Below are 20699 nucleotides of genomic sequence, written 5' to 3' on the forward strand. Positions count from 1 at the left end.
CACACAAAAAGATACGGAGTTTGAGATAACCAAAAAAGAAACCTCTCTCATCATTATGTATAATCTGCCAAAACCACACAGAAAGGGGAAATTCTACTCCATTTTTCTATCTTCCTATGCGAGCATTCAAATGTGCCCTCCTAAGTTGAAAAACGTATCTCCAACTATTAAAATATTGATACCACATTAGATAGGATGCCCTGGGAAACTGTAATGTCAATTTCTTTAAAAATTTTCCAGGATGTAAAACAATAAACAAAAAGCACATAGGAGAGTGTCTCGGCATATTAAGCTAACTGTAATATACTGGCATTTTCTGGTTATTTGATAGCTTGAGAATTCTGTATTATTTTTAGCTATATGCAAACCAAAGATAAACCAATAGAAAAATTATATGAAAATCTTTTCAAAGTAGGAAAAATATTTCTATAGTAATAGAAGGTTCTATTTTTTCCATGAAAAAGTAATGATTAAAAAGAACCCATTTCTGTATAACAAATATAAATTTGCCCACTACCCAACAGGTAGCACAAGAAACATAGATAAATAGCACAAGAAAACATAGATAAATCTCAAAAGACTGAGCCAAGAGTGAGGTATTTCAGAGAAGGTATTTTATCATCAGAACAGTATGGTTTCCTATATTTAAGATCTATTTATTATTTATTTTTACAAGTAGCAAAGTCCCTCCATTTTTTTCCCAGCTTAATATACAGGGATATAAAAAGCTATTGATTTCACTCTGCCTCCCACCCCAACCTGAGTGGGGTAACAGGAAGTTGTGAGCTCAGAGCAGGCTCCTGATGTCAAGGTGGTTTCCTCTTTACCTCGGACTTAACTCTGGCACTCTAATCAGTCATCCTCTTGCTGATTTCTTTTCTGTCAAAGGAAACCAAGATACATTATTTGTATATTTGGGATATTTGTTCAGCCAAGATCACTTTTTCTGTCAGCAAGTATAATTTTCTTGGCAACAGATATGGCTGAAAATCATCATGGAAAAACATGCCTTAACTAATTCATCAGACAAGTTTATCACTTTGGCTCCTGGCCACATTATCCTCAGGTATTTGAATACTTCTCCTTCTTCCATTTGTACAAACATTCCCACATAGAAACACACACACACACACGAGTATAAATACACACACTCCCCCTGAATAATACAGCAGAGAGCTGGACCTTCTCTTAGCTCTATTAACAGTATATAGACTTTCTTTAAAAGCACAAGTATTGTGAAAATTATTTAAAAAGCATAATCATAAAACACATTTTCTATCATTCTAAGCAATAAATTATTCCTTCAGCTTACTTTATATTATTTCATTATAAAATGACCTAACCAAATAAAATCTAGGGAGTATATGAGTACAGTGAAATATTACAGTCAATTTGAAAACAAAGGTGTACACATATGTGTACTAAGTACACATATACTTTACCAGTTTAAGAAAATCTATGAGTTTGTGAGCATCCTCGCCAGTAGACAGGTCTACAAAGTCCTTGGGAAGTCGGTAACTCAGATAGGGACTGGGCTGAACTGTCACTTCACTGTTTGTGCAACGGAAAGCTGGAGAATCCTTTACAAAGAAAAAAAGGGAAAGTCTATGAGAAATTATCTTTTTAAGTCTATTCTTCAAAGTGAAAAAGATACTAGTGTAACAATTTCAGCTTCATATTCCCTTCTGTACTAGGTAAGGAAGAAAGTAAGATTCTGAAGTAAAAGAAACACCAAGATTTTAAGAATATTTCCACATGTTCACTAGAAAATAAATATACAGTATCTGAAAACAATGTCCTCATGGAGAGCTATGGTCAATCCCTAAATGCTACCAGCCACTATTCACTGCGAATGGGTCATGGGTTCCTTAGTCCTTGAATGGGCCTGAGGCCTGTGTCTAGTTCTCTCTGGCCTTGAGCAATCTCATGCAGGTCAGAGTGCTTTATCAATATTATCATTTTCTACAGGTGCATAGTTGGGAAGTACTGCCCTGGAGAATAAAGTTAATAGTGAGGGCAAGCAAGTGCTTTGAATTCCTAACACTTTTGTGCTTCTCTTAGTCATTTAACTTACGTATTTGTGTATCTCTCTCAGCATCTATGGAAAACTGCAAATTTGAGTATCATATTTAACAAGTCTTCACATTCTTCAATGTACTTGCTTAGAGTCTTGCATTTGAATTTACATGCTGCCTTGTGCCAAAAAGGATTTCAGAGACAGAAGGCCTTGGGTTTGGGCTTCATGGGTGGCAGGTATCTAGGTGAGGGATGGATGGTGTCCAGCAGATGGAGACAGGCCAGGAACTTGAGTGGAACAGGACTGTAGAGCCCTAGAAAGCAGGCCATATCTTATGACAGACCAATCATCTGACAAATACTTAGGAAATACCCATTTTGCGCTGACCTTGTCCTAGGTATAGGAGATCAACTGGTAAACCAGACTGGCAGAGAGCCAATAAGTAAGCAAATAAATACAACAGCAAGATAATTTCAGATAGTAATAGCTGTTATAAAAACACAACAGGGTGCTATAGTAAGAGGAGAAAAACACAGGTCACTTCACAGGGGTGGTCAGGTAACACTTTGCTGAGGAGGGAACATGTGGACTGAAAGGTATGATGAAAGGAGCCCCATGAGGCCTGGGAACTCAGATAGGGACTGGGCACAGCTTAGAAGGCAGTGGGCACAACCAGAGCAAAGATCCTGAGGTAGGGCTTTGTAGCTGTGAGAACCAGAAGAAAAGCCAGGTCTCTGTGGAGGGGAATAAGGATGGGGAGACAGGCAGGACATGACTCTGTGGAAAAGGCAGGAGCCTGTTCCTGTTTCCCTGTCATCCCCTGACCTCCAATATAATGTTGTTTAAATTAAAAAGAAAGAAAGGATTTGGATCAGAGTGAATTTTGTACAAACTGTTTCTATCCACTGTGTCCCTCGTATTTAAAAATAACCCTGTGCTGAATAATTTACATTCTCTTTCCTTGACATTCAGATTTAATGGCCCCCAAGTCTAAGATGCCAGCACAAAAAAAAATTCTTTCAGTCATTAATTTAACAAAAAATCAACTGTGCCTGAATTGTGCTAAGCCACACAGCTCTGTGGAGAACATGAGAGATACGCCCCCTGTGCTGAGAAACTTACAGTCTGGGGCAGGACACAGGCAAGTACAACACAACAGGGCAAGAGCCATGACACGGAAAACAGCCATCTGAGCCAGATCCAGGAAAACAGGGCCAAAGAGGGCCCAGACAGCATAATGATGGAAAGAACTATTTCTGAGATAAGACAAAAGAAAAGATGCTCACACTGAAAGCAAGGCAGCAGCCAGAAAAGCAGGAAGAAACCCAGGAGGAGAGCTTGTATCACAGAAACCAAGAGAAGATGTGCGGTGAAAACACAGAAGAGGGTAACACGTTCAAATGCCGCCCTGCCTCGTCCAGCGGCGCTCGCGGCGAGCCGGCAGAGCCATTGCCAAGAGCAGTTTCCGTGGAGCGGCAGGGCCAGAGGCTCACCGCGGCGGGTGGAGGGGCGGCCGGAGGAGGAAGCCGGCCGTGAGGCTGTACAGCCACTGAGCAGGTACAGAACAGCGTGAGGGCAGCTAGTATGATCCCATGGGTGTAAAAGTACGTGTGTATACCCACGTCTGGACAAGGTTAATTGAAGGGGTAAGGATGGCAATTTCCAGATGGTAGGATTTCAAGTCTTACCTCTTTCTTTCTTTTTTTTTTAAAGATTTATTTATTTATTTGAGAGAGCGAGAATGAGAGAGACAGAGAGAGAGAGAGTACATGAGACAGGGGAGGGTCAGAGGGAGAAGCAGGCTCCTCGCTGAGCAGGGAGCCCGATGCGGAACTCGATCCAGGGACTCCAGGATCATGACCTGAGCCGAAGGCAGTCGCTTAACCAACTGAGCCACCCGGGCGCCCCAAGTCTTGCCTCTTTCTAATTTTCTGGTTTTTTTTAAATGACTTGTAAAAATAAAAGTATTTTTTAAAAGATATAAAAAGCACAAAGATAATACATATGTAGTACAAACTCATTTATTTTTAAAAGTTTATGTGTATGTATACAGGCATGTTATACATACCATAATGTATACCACATACGATTTAGAAAATATAAACTGTGGTTCTCAAAGTGGTAGGACTGCAGGTAATTCAGAATGCTCTTTAAAAATGGGCATGTATTACTTTTATAAGCAGAAAAGGGCAACACAAAGGTGTTGTTCAAAGAAAGTTTGGCTGTGAAGGTGAGGAGACAGAGAGAGTTGCTGGCTGAAGACATGAGGTTGAAGGAGGTTTGTCTCTTCAGACAGAAGGTATCTGAACACAGACCCAGCCGGTGGACAAGAAGAGAACCGGAAACAGGAAGGAGTGACTGGCAGCACAGGTATCAGGAGAGACGGTAAGGAACATGCTGAGCAGGTGCAACTGTTAGACGGAGGAGGAGGGACAGAGGGACACTCATAGGTTTGAGGACGATTACACGAAGTCATTTCGCACCAGAGGATTCTCTTCCTGTGAAGAAGGATGTGGCATCATCTGCTGAGGGGAGGAAAGGGATAATGGGCAAGGAGGTCTGAGGGGTTACACAGAGGTGTGGAAGGCCACCATGGGTGGAAGAGAAAGCTGGTGAGGCAAACACTGCAGCAGGGCCCCCTTGATGGGGTCATGACTAGGACTATGACTATGATGAGACCCCGGGCTGGGCACCTGTACAGTTTTCCTCTCTCAGGGGTCAGGAGCCTGGGGCTAGGATCAGGGTCAACATATGAACTGACCCAGGGTCAAGACTCTTCCAGGTGAGGGCGCCTGGGTGGCTTAGTCGGTTAAGTGACTGCCTTCGGCTCAGGTCATGATCCCAGGGTCCTGGGATCGAGCCCCACATCGGGCTGCCTGCTCAGCGGGGAGCCTGCTTCTCCCTCTCCCTCTGCCTGCCACTCCCCCTGCTGTGCTCTCTCTCTGACAAATAAATAAATAAATAAAATGTTTAAAAAAAAAAAGATTCTTCCAGGTGAATCACAATGCACACACCCTTTCTGGTCACCTCCATGAGCTAGTTATCTATTAGTAAATATGTGTTAGTGCCTAAAGAACAAGCGAGCAATTATTTAATGGATTACAAGGTTTCCTGTAATCCTTTTTTACCCTCTTACCTGCTCCAGAGCATCTCCTTCACTAAAATCACCTTTTAAGTTTCTTCCAGATATCAGTTCTTCCCAAGTAAACAGCAGTGAATCAGTTACTTCACCAAACGGATTAAAATCAATCAGCCACACCTTCCCCTAGAGTACAGACAGAAAAATTAGTAAGCACGGAATAAAAACAAACAAGTCTGTCATCTGTCTTATCCAAAAAGATCGTCTTCATATTATATTACCCAGACAATAATCTTAAAAATCTTGTAATTTATTTCAAAAGACAGTTCCTACAGGTCCCAGCTGAGAAAGGATCACTTATCTAAAGAAAGGAGTGCCAGATCCAGAGGGAAGTCTGCCAGTGCATTCTGCATTCAGAGAAGGGACCTAGGAAAGAAAAGCCCTGACAAAGGCAGATATGCCATCTCCTGCCTAAAATCACACAAGAACTCTAAGTCAAAAATCCAAGCAGGAGAAAGGACAATCTCACAGAATGATTCCACCAAAATAGCATGACTGGAATGCTTTCAAGGGTGTCTGCAATTATCTCGCCTGAGGAAGCTAGGTGGAGGCAGGGAAGAGCCAGCAGATCTGCGAGCACCTTCCTTACCCTTGAGAGGCTGATGAAAAAGGGGCCTTAAAAAAAAAACAAAAAACACATGAAAAACGCAGGAAAATTCTCAGTTTTCTTTAATCTTAATGTAATATTTGCTTTGTCTGCATGACAGTGCTTGTGGCACTTGAAGGGGAAATGAAAAATATCAACCTTTAAAAGAAATTTCTATCTTCTGTTCTGAGTACTGGTGGGCAATCTGACAGGTTCTAGACTCAGTTATACTAGTTATACTGAGTTTGATTAGAATCAGGTGCATCTTAGTACATAAAGCAACAGAGCACTGATACAACAGACCTGGGAAATCTGTGAAATCCTGCCAAGAGATTAAAGCCATATTTGATCACAAAGATACATGTGACATTTAGTAAATGTTTCCTTGAGACTTTTATCTTTGCTCCTCTTGATTTTTCTTCCTGAAACATTCATAAAATTACACCGTTTTGCTGTTGATAATTTTTTGGGTAAATATGTAATGTCTTGAGCAGATTTCAGGGTATAAAATTACATCCACCTAAGGAACTAGACTGCTGAGCCGGCATTATTAATCTCTAGCACTGCTTCTCATCTGGATTAAAAGACAATTTTAAGAAAGATGAAACATCTTACTAGGACTAACTTCAAACATCAGAAACATCTAGTAAGTAGCCAAAAACCATTATAGAAAGTTTGGACCACATATTTTTTGGTAAGTTGCCTATTATATACTACCCCCAACCCAGGGGAAAGCCTCTAACTCTTGCCACCTGAGCTGTTTTCTCACATAGATTCCACAACCACTTGTACAGTGTTTGTGTGAAATAATGTCAGCCATTAATCAACTTCTTTGTGTGACGTTAGCTTTGCTTTAGGGTGATTACTAAGATGTCTTTAACATATTGTATGTTACTTTAACAAAACGGTATTTTCTAACCTCCAAACCCTTTCTACTTGAGTTTTTTTTTTTTTTTTTTTTTTTAAGTTTTTTTTTTTTTTTTTGAGACAGAGAGAATGAGAGACAGAGAGCATGAGAGGGAGGAGGGTCAGAGGGAGAAGCAGACTCCCCGCCGAGCAGGGAGCCCGATGCGGGACTCGATCCCAGGACTCCAGGATCATGACCTGAGCCGAAGGCAGTCGCTTAACCAACTGAGCCACCCAGGCGCCCCTCTACTTGAGTTTTTATAACCAATAAAACCACCTCTTTATTAAAAGGGGGAGGGAAACCCTATCATACTTGTTAGTAGGGGAATACTGAGCTCTATAAACTAAAAATATGCCATACTATAAAAAACAAGCAAAACAAAAACAGATCACCACTGTTGGGACTAATAGCTGGCAGAGTTTGTTCTGTAGTTCAGAAGGCATCCTCTAGTTTACAAAGGAAAAAGAAACCAGCTATAATCAGGCAGGAAACTATCAAGATGAGGATTTTATAGCTCTAACATATTTTTTATGTAACATCTCAGGCACAAGACATCCTGAGAAATTCTGTTTTTACGCAATCCATCAGATAAGAGTGGGCACACTGACCTTCCTAATACCTAACAACTAACCACCCCACTACCTGCCCAAAGAAATCTCTACGTACCAAACACTACCAGGCATTGAAGCATAAAGACCAATAACACAAAATTTATTCCTTCAAAGAGTTCAGGCCAGGATACACACACACACACACACACACACACACACACACACACCCACCCATGTATACAGAACTGTTCACAGCACAGTCCGTAAAAGACCAGAAATAAGCTATGTGTTCGATAGGAAAATGGCTAAACAAACTATATAGTATATCCACAAAACTAAATACTACAGCATTGTAAGAACTAGAAAACTCTCCAAAAATACAATGTTTTAGACAAATGTATATAAAGCAAAGTGCAGAGTATATATCATATACTAACTCTTGTGTATGAAAGATGGAAAAAGACAAGTATATTGCTTGTTTTTGCATCAAGAAATACTGGAAGGATATATAAAAAACTAATAAAAGTGTACCTGTAGGAGTATAGAGGAACAGAGGTAAGAGCAAGGCTTTCTACACGTATTTTCACGTTGATTTAATTTTTGAGCAATGTGAATATATTCTCAACTAAAAAGTTTAAAACTCAGTAGGTTTTACAGAGCAGTTTTTGCCAGGGACTAGAGTGCAGGAAGGGTCATGAGGAAATTTGGGGCAGTGATGGAGTTCTACACGTTCATTGTAGTAGTGGTTATACAAATGGATGTATTTGTCAAAACTCATAGAACTGTACCCTAAAAAGGATTAATTTTACTCTGTGTAAATGATTTCTCAAAAACTCTGACCAAAAAAATTCAGTAGTTTTAAATGATTAAAAATATAGGGATGCCTGGGTGGCTCAGTCAGTTGGGTGTCTGGCACTTAATTTCAGCTCATGTCATGATCTCGGGGTCATGGCCCCACATCTGGCTCTGTGCTTAGCAGGAAGTCTACTTGGGGTTCTCGCTCTCCCTCTCCTCCTGCCCTTCCCCCCCCACTTGTGTGTGTGCACACTCCCTCTAAAATAAATAAATCTTTTTTTTTAAATGATTGAAAATAAAAGAAATGAAAACCCTAAAACATAAGATACTATGAAAAAAATACAAAGAACTGAAATTACCAAATGGAACCTACAGATATGAAAAAATATAGCTAATACAACTTAAATTTAGTGAAAGGTTAAATGTATCCAATTGGACACCGCTGAAAGAGAACTAGTGAACCAGAAGACGTATCTGAGAAAATTACACAACACAGTACAGGAAAGAAAGGAGGTGGAAAACAAGAAGCTGAGACACATGAAGATAAAATGAGATGTGCTAACATTCCTCTAAACAGATTTCCAAAGGACAGAAGACAGAAACAAAGAGGTAACATTTGAAAAGATAGCTGAGAGTTCTTCAAAACTGACAAAGGAAATGAATTCTTAGACTTAGTAAGTATTCAAAAAAGACAAAAGAAAAGGAAAAAAATCCCGCCAACAACAAAGGAGCACTGTCTTCAATATGCTGAGACAACAGAACTGGTCAACCAAAAATTCTATACCCAGCTAAGCCTGTCATCCATACATGAAAGCTAAACAAGTTTTCCAGCCAATGGCTGAGGGAATTTCTACTAAAGGATATACTACTAAAGAGAAACTGGATCAAAAAAGCAGTGGTAAGAAGCACTGGTAAGCAAAGAAAGTGAAAATCAACAGTCATGACTAATTTAGGGATATTAAATACAAAGTAGAACTAAAAATCAGAAATCACATGCACTGAGAATTTGTTCTAAGGTCCTTGTATCATGAGGGCAACAGGAAGTGAGATTAACTTTTGAACTTATTAAATAGCCAATTAAGATTTAATGATAAAAGATTTAATGATAACTACCAAAATAACAAGTAAAAAATAAAACTTCAAAATTTGAGGGGGGGGAGGGTAGAGTAGAAAGAATAAAGAAAAACCAGTAATATAAATGAAAGGAGAAAACAAAAACATAGAAAAGCAAATTGAAAACTCAAGATAATATGGTGTAAAACAGGGGCCCCTGGGTGGCTGAGATGGTTGGGTGTCTGCCTTCAGCTCAGGTTATGATCTCCAGGTCCTGGGACTGAGCCCCATGTCAGGCTCCCAGCTCGGCAGGGAGTCTGCTTCTCCCTCTCCCTCTGCCTCTCCCCCTACTGTGCTCTCTCTCAAATGAATATTTTAAAAATCTTAAAAAAAAAAAAGGTGTAAAACATTCAGATATCAAATACAATATATGCAAACTACACTCACTGTTAAAACCAGAAATTGTCAGTGATTAAAAAAACAAAACCCAGCAATATGCCACTTACAAAATACATGCACACACCTAAAACCTAACAGCTAAAAACAAAAGGAATGAAAAAGGTAAATTCTAAGACCAAAAGAAAACTGTAGTAACACTATTAATACCAGACAAAACATACTTTAATGCAAAACCACAAAAGCATTCTTAGAGATAGAGATGGTCACTGCCTAGTGGTAAGAATTCACTGGGAAAACAAAACCATTATGAACATATGTTCTTGTCTAAGACCATAACCTCAAGTATGTAACACAAAAACTGACAGAATTCAAAAGCAGGAGATTTTACATTTTAACATACCCTGTTGAATAATTGATAAATTAAGTAGACCAAAAATTAGGGAAGATACAGATTTTTTTTCATGGTTTTTAGAGTTAAAAAAAAATTTGTATGGAAAAGTTTAAACATATACAAAGTAGACAAGATATAAAGAACCCCAAATACCTGTCACTCAGGTATTTATTATCTTGTTGAACCCCAAAGCCAATCTTATTACATCTATATCCCATCCATTCCATTCAAACCTGTATTATTTTGAAGGTCTCCTCAGACATCATTTCATTCATAAGATACAAAAAGATTTTCACAATTATTATTACCAAGATTAATCTAACAAACATCTACAGAATACTTCACACATTAGTTGTAATTTTTCAAACACACATAGAACACAAAATGTGTTCACAAAATGAGGCCAAGTCACAAAAGTCACAAAAATGTGGCCAAGTTGCAAAGCCAATCTCAACAACATCAAAGACTCAAGATCAGAAATGTTTAGTCCTTAGAGCAATGAAATTAGTAACACAACAATAGCCATCACTAAAAGAATACATAAGGAGACTGTAATAATTTTCAAGTCTCTTAAATAGTTATTCTAAATTCTAGTTTTGTGTTGTCATCACTTAAGGAGCTCCTTAAAATACATATACCAAGGCCTCATCCCAGACCTACTGAATGTGTGGGCCATCTCTGACATATGTGATAGTTAGAATCTATCAACACTGAGTCAACTTGCCCAGCTGCAGTAAGAAAAGTAGACACATCAAAATATTGCCAAATTCAAACATACTTCAGTTCCATTGCATATGAGAGACCACCATAAAGAGTTCGTTTTCTACAATAGTCATAAAACCATATATTCAACAAAGTACCTAACAAACACTGATGATACAAGTGCCACCAAGTAAATACAAATGTGTTTTACATCACGGTTTAAATCGCTTCTCAGAAACTGTCAGCATGCTTACACTGGCATGTTTCTCACTTTAAAAACATGCAACTACTTTCAGTTCTGTTAGATCATAGCAGTAATTACATCTGTACATGTCCAACTTCACTTCAGACATTTATGTAACTCTTTCACCAAATTACACATTTGTACTGACCTGCCAGCAATAGTGAATCAAAGCAGATCTGGACATTTTTCAGGGAAACATTGAGAGACCTTGGCAAATTCCAAATTTTTAAATGCCACTAAATATAATTGCATTAAAATATAACTGCTTCAGTTTTAGTATCTATAAAATGAGAATAACACATACCTCACAGGGTTAGATGGATAACCTGAGTTAAATACAAATAAAGTTCTTCTGAGCTGCATATTAGGGTAACAAGCTAGGTTTACTCACTCACTAATTGGCTGACTTGATTCCACTTACAACCAGGCCAATTCCCTGGAATGTTTAAGTCTCGAAGATAAGCTCCTTGTAGGTCAGGAGACCATCTTGTTGAAAGCTTTTTGGTAGAAGCATGGCATCTGACAGGACGGGCTCCCTATAAATGCTGGCTATGTGAGTGACTGATGTGGCCAGTGTCCATCGGTTAGAAGCAGAGCAGGGACTAGAGCCTAGGCTCCTGTCGATCAACTCCGGTTTCTATCCATTCCATCACGCCAGCTTCCCATCCTTTCTCTAAGGTTTGTTTCCACTAGACTGAAAGTGCAAAGTAACATCCCTCTTCCTTACCACATCTCAATTTATAACTCCTCTTTCTAGCTCTTAATAGACACTCTCACCCTTGAATACATAGAGGTGAAAACGGAGTAAGTGATGTCTTTTGGGTAAAAAGAGGCAAGTCAACAGTTAACAGTTATTTTGGGACATGACCATATGGGCCATATCCTTTTGTCCAAAAAATGATTCAAAGTTATCACAAGCATCACAACAGTGAGACTGATATGAGCTTGGAGAGGGAATGAGAAATACGTGGGTAACATTTGGAAAACATGGTCACATATTCGGAAAAACCTGCTGTCTTCTCAACAGCTAAGTCAAGAAGCACTAATCACAGGACATTTAGTGACCCAAATTTTTTTCAAAAGATTGCATGTCTTGATAATGAAACCTCTGCTTTAGGATTAATGAAGTCAGGTTTTTGTTCTCTTTTTCATTACACAAGTTTCCGTCACTTGTAAGATTTAAAGAATAAGCAAATCCTCATCTTCAGTATAAAGATAAAAGTGATTCCAATCGTGCTAAAGATCTTTTAGTTGACTAAAAATAATTATCTAAATATCAAAAGACAAACTCCTAGCCACACTTAAGTGTGCAAACTGAGCTATTTTAAGCAGGCCCAGACCCCTGACAAAAGTGGAAAGCAGGACATCAAGTAGCCATCATCTGTTAAATTAATAAACCCCAATCTACAAAACTATTGAAGATACGTCTCCCAATGTTAAGTATATGTTAAGGGAGATTCTTGACCATTGTGACTTTCAAACACCTTAGCTGGTTTGAGAAAGTACTTTTTAAGCAGTGGGCCCTCACATACATAATGGCTATACACTCTATAAGCCCTGATTTTAAAGCATATCAGATAATTGTTACTTACCCTACTGTCTCTATATATATCGAACACAACTGTAAAGGAGAAAAAACTCAAAGTTAACAATGAGCTACTATTTTCAGGATCTAAGCCTCCTTTTCAAAATTAAAATGAATCTTATTATTAGTTACTCAAATAGCAGAATGTAAGTACTTTGAGAACTCAATGCTTCCAAATCTCAAAATTTTTAAAAATGATAAGATAGCCTACAATATTTTATTTATACGATTTCATTTTCCTTTTTTCTACCCTCAGCCATAATCCTTTATACAGCTGATCCTTAACCAATGCAGGGGTTAGGGACGCTGACTTCCCTGCAGAGTTGGAAAATGCACGTTTAAGTTTTGACTTCCCTGAAACTTAACTACTGACAGCCTACTGTTGACCCGAATCCCTACAAATAACATAAATAGTCGATTAACACATATTTTGTGTATTATATACTGTATTCTTACAATAAAAGTAGAAAAAAGAAAATATTAGTAAAATCATAAGGAAAATATATTTACGGTCCTATACTGCATGTATCAGGAAAAAAAATCCACATATAAGTGGATTCATGCAGTTCAAACCTGGGTTGTTCAAAGGTCAACTGTATTTAAAACTTCAAACCAAACACACCATCTCAATGAATTCACCACTATAAACAAATTATATGTACTAGTGAAAAAAACATCAATCACTTAACTCATTTGATGAGGAATAATCGACTTCAGTAAAATCTGTAGTAGGAAAGCATAAAATCTAGCTATGGTTATGGCATGATTAATCTTTTTTAAAATCAAATCTGCCATAGAACCCATGTTTGGCAAGTAGAAATCAGAGTAGATTTTAGGATGCACGAAAACTCTCTTTCATATACAATATACTTTCTTAAAAACAAGTCACAAATGTTTACCTTATAACTGATACTATCTGATCATTCAAATAAAAAATCCAGAAAAGTAGATCAGTCAACTGAGCTGATTTAGTCTGAATAACACAAGCATTTTGTTCTCTGTAGATAGACCCTTTGAAATGAATATCTAAAATGATAAGAGAAATAACTGCCTCAGTATTAAAAAATGACTGATTAAAATAAGGTAAAATTAACATGCCAACCATCAGTAATACCAAATAGTAATACAGCAAAATGCTTAAAAATAGTGTTTCAAATCCAGTTTTAAATCTGTACCACCAGGGTGCCTGGGTGGCTCAGTCGGTTATGCATCTGCCTTCAGCTCAGGTCATGATCTCAGGTTCCTGGGATCGAGCCCCACGTTGGGCTCCCTGCTCAGTGGGGAGTCTGTTTCTCCCTCTGCCCCTCCACTCGCTGGTACTCTCTCTCTCTCTAATAAATAAATTCTTTAAAAAAAAAATCCGCACCACTATGAAGTAAGGTTCAGTAATATCATGTACTTCATTTCACTGGGTCAATAAAAAATACTCACAGTCTTCATCCAAGAATTTGTACTGTATGTGTTTCTTAAAAAAGTCTTGTATGCATCTGCAAATCTCTTCCTTTTGTTTAGAAATATGATCATAGTACTGTGTATAGTCCCTTTGAGAAATACCTGACAAGAAAATATTTTATATCCATTGTTATATAACATTCTTTTCAAAAACATCAAAATGTAATTTAAACGTCTTTTTGAGAGAACTATTAAAGTAGATCAGAGGACCGGGGCGCCTGGGTGGCTCAGTTGGTTAAGCGACTGCCTTCGGCTCAGGTCATGATCCTGGAGTCCTGGGATCGAGTCCTGCATCGGGCTCCCTGCTCAGCAGGGAGTCTGCTTCTCCCTCTGACCCTCCCCCCTCTCATGCTCTCTCTATCTCATTCTCTCTCTCAAATAAATAAATAAAATCTTTAAAAAAAAAAAAGTAGATCAGAGGACCAATCAGATGAATATTGTATAATACATGATTCAGCATTTTATAGAGAGAAAAAACTTATCAGCTGTAAAAAGTTATCCAATCATATGGATAGATATATCCTAAGTTCCATATTGTCATGCATTCTTACTTTAGAAATATTTTTATTTAGTACAATAGAAAGAACTCAGTCATAAATACGTTTATAATGTAAAAAATGAAAGAAGCAGTTTTAAACCTGCGTACACAGTCAATTGCCTCTTCTTTTTTTCCAACAAATTTTCTACAAATTGGTATTCTTTTCCACTTTTCTTTGGGAAACTTAAAATATTCCACGTCTTCCAACTCATATTGTATTTCATAGAAATAGGCTATTTTTCCTGCACACATACTTCACAAGCCTGATCTTACAAGCCATGGAAAACTAAACATTCCTTTCTTCAGAGTGACTTGATGATTTTATTCCAAATACACTAAAGGGATTATTGTAAAAACTCCCTCAATTTGCCCTAGGCGTAGGAAAGTTTTCCGCTCTGAAAGAAGGGCTTCTACCCTATTTCTTAATCAATGCCAATATGCCTCCCTTCTTTAGCTCTACTTGTATTGTAGTTTCTCCAGGAATATCTAGCAAAACAATAAACTCAAACACCCCAAGTTTCTTTTAGGTAAGTTAACAGATGTCAACATCACATTCACTAAATAGTGCTGATGTGGGGCACCTGGGTGGCTCAGTCGGTTAAGCGTCCGACTCTTGGTTTCAGCTCAGGTCATGATCTCAGGGTTGTGAGGTTGAGCTGTGCTTAACATTCTCTCTCTTTCCCTCTCTAAAAAAAAAAATAAAAAAATAAAAATTTTTTTAAATAATAAATTTAAAAAAAAAAATTTTAAATAGTGCTGATAGGATTCTATTCAAATCACGCTTTTCTTGGTTACTGCATGGAAAACATGCAAAGACAAAAAAAAGCAGACGGTCTTCAATACTTGAGTACATTACAGCAAACAAAATAATAATCTGAGAGGAAGAAAATGGGTGGCTTTTTAAGTAATGCACTTATCTGTCCACATATTTCCTCTTGCTAGAATAATAAACACTGTTCCAATAATAGAAATAAAGATCCCAAAACTTGGCTTTTTATGATGCTTAAAATAAGTAGTGTGTGTTGCTAACAATTCTTCGGAAGGTCCCAAAGAGAAAGCAGGTAACATGAAAATAGCCTAAACTGGGAATGGCCAAGACCATCACTTTCATCTCCAGAATCCAGACAGACATGATTACTGCACAAGATATTTCTCTGTGGAAACTGAATATGACCTCAGGAGCATTATCAATATAGAATTCCAGAGCGTCACTACCAATTGGCTAGAGGTAGCATCTGAGATAAAAACTGATTACTACCCTCTCCTAATTACTAGAAATTCACTTCCATCAAAAGCTTCTCTTCTTGGGGCACCTGGCTGGCTCAGTTGGAGGAGCATGCAACTCTTGATCTTAGGGTCATGAGTTTGAGCCCTACCCTGGGTACAGAAATTACTAAAAATAAATAAACTTTAGAGATGCCTAGCTGGCTCTGTGGGTGGAGCACATGACTCTTGATCTCAGGGTTGTGAGTTCAAGCCCCATATGTGGTGTAGAGTTTACTTAAAAAAAAAAAAAAAAATAAAATAAATAAAAAGAAAAAAAAAATCTTGTCTTCTTTTAATGGGTAAAAAAAACTCACCAATAAGCTTGTTTTCCTTGACAAAACATCGGAACTCAGCCCCAGGAATTAATTCACACCATTTTCGAAGAACAAGCTGTAGAAAGAGGAAAAATGTAACACAACCATGTAACAAGGGAATGTTTACTGGTCTAAAAGACAATTTTATGCCAAGGGTATATTTTAATAATCGCCAATATCAAATAGTTTGGAAGAAAAGGCATCATAAACCATTCTTATCATGAGATGTAGGGGACAGATTTATTAGTCTAGTAAGTGGGGGAAATGCTGTTAAAATTCTTTATGACAAAATGCACCTTTGTCATTTATTTATCACTTTGAGAGTTCTGACATAATATACAAATCCAAGGATGATGAAGGTGAATCCTGTCATCATTGTGTATAGTTGCCCTGTAATTATTTATGTTCCTCACCCCTTTAGGTATATCAAAAAATAAAAGGATATTCTAGTTATCTACCTTAGCACCACTGTGTAATACTCTGATAAAATTATTATTTTATCACGAAAAATCACTATAACCCTCCCATGATTTTGCCACTACTTTAAAGGAAAACAATTCTACAACTGGCCCAAGTCATAAATGGGTTCTACTACTATAATTAATTATTATGTACAAATTCTCATATACTACTGAATTGCTACAATTTTATAAATACTATAGTTGACAAATGTATGCTTCCGAGTCTGTTTTTAAAATGTTCTTTGGAGAAAACCAGTCCTACTCCTGTGAAGTATTAATTGTAATAAGAGGCCAGTGCCTCCAGCCTCCCTTATGCTGGCATATACTTCTTTGCCCTTTAAGACCTAAGAGATGGAACTTAAATTACACTAAGCCCCATTCCTGGAATAACCTCCAGTGGGCTCAGTATCCTCCCTTCCCATACCCTGTGCTCCCAGTTTCTTGCACCTAACATTCTATAGTATGCACATACATACCAAGTTGTACTATGATAATTTGATACAAGTCTCTCTTCCCTCCTAACTAGCAACTCAGCAAGGGCAAGGAACTGGGTCTTACTTATCTTTATGTTCCCAGCACAAGTACGTAATACCTAGCAGGTGCTTAAAAAATGTTACAAAACAAAACTGTCAATATATAGGATACACAGCCACTAAAAATCCTGATATAAAAAAATAATTAATGAACTGGAAAAATACTCACACTGTAAGTGAAAAAAAACGGTATGCACGGTATTTTATGAAGAGAGTGTATATATACACACACATATACACTTATTTCAAGAAAGGGAAGTTAAATGCCAAAATGCTAATACTGAGGATATATGTGGGTGGTAAGTTCCTCATATTTTCTTGTACTTCTTAATTTTTGATAATTGCTTTTTTTAAAAAAAAAAAACAAACATATTGTTAAAATATGCCTAAGATTTTAAAATGCACTGATTCCAATTTTCAATTTTGTAAGCTCTTAGTCAAGATTTCTATGTGCTGTATTTTTTTTTTTAATTTTTATTTATTTATTTCACAGAGAGAGAGATAGCGAGAGCAGGAACACAAGCAGGGGGAGTGGGAGAGGGAGAAGCAGGCTTCCCGCCGAGCAGGGAGCCCGATGCGGGACTCGATCCCAGGACCCTGGGATCATGACCTGAGCCGAAGGCAGACGCCCAACGACTGAGCCACCCAGGTGCCCTGTATTTTTTAAAAAGAACCTAATTATTAAATGAAGAACTAAAAAACTAAAAATGTACACAGTTGTCATCTATTAAAAGCTGATACTGGCAAATATAGTTTTTTAGGGCTACAGTAATTTTTATTTAAACAACAAAGAAATAAGTAATTGTTGTAAACTAACATTAATTTTTCGGAAAATCTGCATAATCTTTACTGAAATAATATTTTGGACAAGTAACGCATTCATTGTGTGGTTGACTGAAAAAACACAAAAGGGCAAAATGTGAATTATCCCTACCCCGACCCTACCCAGTCCCTCTGTCCTCCGCAAAGGTAACCAGTGCTGTCAATTACTCATATAGCTTTCCAGAAGTAATCTACAAATAAATGAGCATGGAGCACATGTATATATCTTTTTAAATACACAAAGAAGGAATACACAGTATACAGGATTCTGCTTGCAACTTTTTTTCATTTTAATTATTCTAAGAATATCACTTTCCTGAGCTTTTAAAAAACTGAGTTTTAAACCCTATGCACTAACATGATAATGGCATAGTCCCAAAAAAGCAATAAAAGAGCAAACTGCTGGTGAAATGAATCTTGGGGATAAAAGATGACATCTCAAACAAAGATTATGGGAAGACTCGAGAAATAATCTTTGTCATTTTGTGTTTTCCAGCACCAAGTGATAAGACACAGCAGGTGTTTAATAGATGTTTGTTCAATGAAACAATAGATATGAATATAACATATACATATAAAGAATGTTATAAAAATGTTTAATGATTGGGAATATGCTCATGCTATGCTATTAAGTCAAAAAAACCTTCACAACTGGCATGTAAAAAGCTCAATTATAAGTGCTAAAAGATCCAATTTGGTGGCCTGGTAAATAGTAAATGAACTGTTCTACAAACATGGTATGATCACAGACGATATACCAATATACATTCAACACACTAAAAATTTCTTGATACAGAGAGTCAGTGGGCAAGTTTTGAAAGCATGTGTATACAAAGGTGATGAAGCAAACAATGAATTTTTTTTTAAATGAAGAATTTTTTTTAAAAAAGACCACTGGACTATTTCTAATTGGTGTTACAAATCCAAAAATGCAAATGCTTTGCAATTATAGAGCAGGATGACCACTCTCTTCAACAAATTATGAGCTGTCAAAGTTTTCAAAAGTATTACATTCTGACGATCCAAGTGCAAGAACAACCAGAAGTAGTGATAAGGAAGAGCCTATCAGGGATGTAGCTGAAACCTGGAATCAGATTCACTCATAACAGTTGATGAGTAGTTATTTGAGTCCAAGAACACTACCCATTTCAGGGAGGCGTATGGGGGGGGGGGGGAGGAGGATATACCTTCAAACTAGGAAAATATGGAATACAAATTTGGGTTTGCTATGTTTGAATTCTTATTGCTATTTCTAAAAATGTTTTTCACTATCCTTTCAATCTAACTTCTGATGTAATTTGTAAAATGAGTGAACAACAAAAAACATAAAAAGGTCCACTGGGCCTAAATGGTAAAATTGGGGATGATTATTTTTCTTCACATACCAGGTTAAAAAGCTTACCCAGCTTAAGCCAGATGATGGGTATAAAGTATTAGTTTTATCACAAAATACGTACATTCTATAGTATGTATATACTGTGTATACGTGTGTATATATTCATTTATACATATATTTTTTACATATTTAAAAATTCAGTGGCTCTAGGTTCCCAGAGAAATTGATCCAAAAAATTTTATTCATTTTGCTTAAGAATAGATAGCAATTTCCAACACATCTTCATCTAGGATTATCAATTTCAAGATTTAAAAAATAAATCCTTACCTCATATTCTATACAAGGATCTGGAGAATCATCAGTACAATGAATAAATCTTTAAGAGAAAAAAAGGCAATTGAATATTTTTTTTTTGGTGGCAGTTCATGTACACACATTACTTATATTCAATGCGATACGTGTAAGGTATTACTGGAAGAATCCAGGAACAGGAGGCTAATTCAAATCCAGTGAACATTTATTAAGCACTATTCAACACCAGATGTTAGCCAAGGCACCCCGAAATGGTATTTCACTAGTCCTCAAAACCACCATATAAGCTACTATTATCTCCATTTTTCTGTCAAAAAACAAAGAAACTTAGACCCAGAAACCACCAAATCTAGTGACCAAGACAGGACTAAAACTCAGATTGTCTAAATACAGATTCCAAATGAAAGCAGGATGGTACTGCTGTTCTCTAACCTTCATTGCCTTCTCTGTGGCTAAACCAGAAGTCTACTTCTCTGCTGACATTACCTCTACCATCTAAAGCCACACAAAGTTAATCCAAACCTTACCCTGCAAGCCATTTAAAAAAATATTTGATAGAACTACTCATTCCTTCATTAAGTATACTGCTTCCCCCTCTAAAAGTCCTCCATTTCATGAACAATTTTTCATATATTTTCTAAATGCCTTTGTTAAATGCCTCCCTATGCCAAGGACTGGCGAGGCACCAGAAATGCTAAAATGACCTGAGTCCCTTGTTCTTTAGGAGGTTAGTCTGGTGGGGAAAGTCTAACAAGTAGACAAAAAAATTCAAACCACTGAAAGCAAATAAAAATACTCTGATAGCACAAAGGAAAAACTGATTAGTTCTCTGTTGGGGGGGGAGGGAAGGTGGCAGTCAAGAAGGCTTCATTCAACAGGAAGGGAAGGGTCCACATTTAAGGCAAAGGGAAGCATGCACTAAAGCAGGACAAGAAATGAGAACTGTCACACTGTATACAGGGAACTATGACGGATTCGCGCCGATGGGAGTGTAGAGCGCAAGGAGAACCACAGGAAGATGAGGTTAGATCTCATGCACTGTTGGTGGGAATGTAAGCTGGTGTAGCCGCTGTATGGAGTTTCCTCAAAACAGTAAAACTGTATGGAGTTTCCTCAAAACAGTAAAAGTAGAACTACCATATGATCCAGTAATTCCACTAATAGGTATTTACCCAAAGAAAACAAAAACACTAATTCAAAAAGATTTATGCACCCCTATCTTTATTGCAGCATTATTTATAACAGCCAAGATATGCAAGCAGCCTAAGTGTCCATCAACAGATGAATAGATAAAGC

The 20699-nt window shown here is 37.4% G+C and overlaps 1 protein-coding gene across 4 annotated transcripts in view; it reads right to left on the reverse strand.

The window, feature by feature from the left end:
- Window positions 1–445: 445 nt before the first annotated feature.
- The window catches only part of CDC123 (cell division cycle 123), a 58808-nt gene continuing 38554 nt past the window's right edge, over window positions 446–20699 (reverse strand). For 2 of the 4 annotated variants that reach the window (XM_021696685.1, XM_021696684.1), the window contains 7 exons: window positions 19419–19467; window positions 15940–16015; window positions 13801–13923; window positions 12377–12405; window positions 5154–5282; window positions 1443–1580; window positions 446–879 (listed from right to left, as the gene is read on the reverse strand). In XM_021696685.1, the coding sequence (XP_021552360.1) occupies window positions 853–879; window positions 1443–1580; window positions 5154–5282; window positions 12377–12405; window positions 13801–13923; window positions 15940–16015; window positions 19419–19467 (571 nt within the window). In that variant the 3' untranslated portion in view covers window positions 446–852. The remainder of the gene's footprint in view (window positions 880–1442; window positions 1581–5153; window positions 5283–12376; window positions 12406–13800; window positions 13924–15939; window positions 16016–19418; window positions 19468–20699) is intronic. The other 2 variants (XM_044915545.1, XM_021696686.1) reach the window with 2 other exon arrangements.

Source organism: Neomonachus schauinslandi, chromosome 5 (genome assembly GCF_002201575.2).
Source record: "Neomonachus schauinslandi chromosome 5, ASM220157v2, whole genome shotgun sequence".
Classification (NCBI taxonomy): domain Eukaryota; kingdom Metazoa; phylum Chordata; class Mammalia; order Carnivora; family Phocidae; genus Neomonachus; species Neomonachus schauinslandi.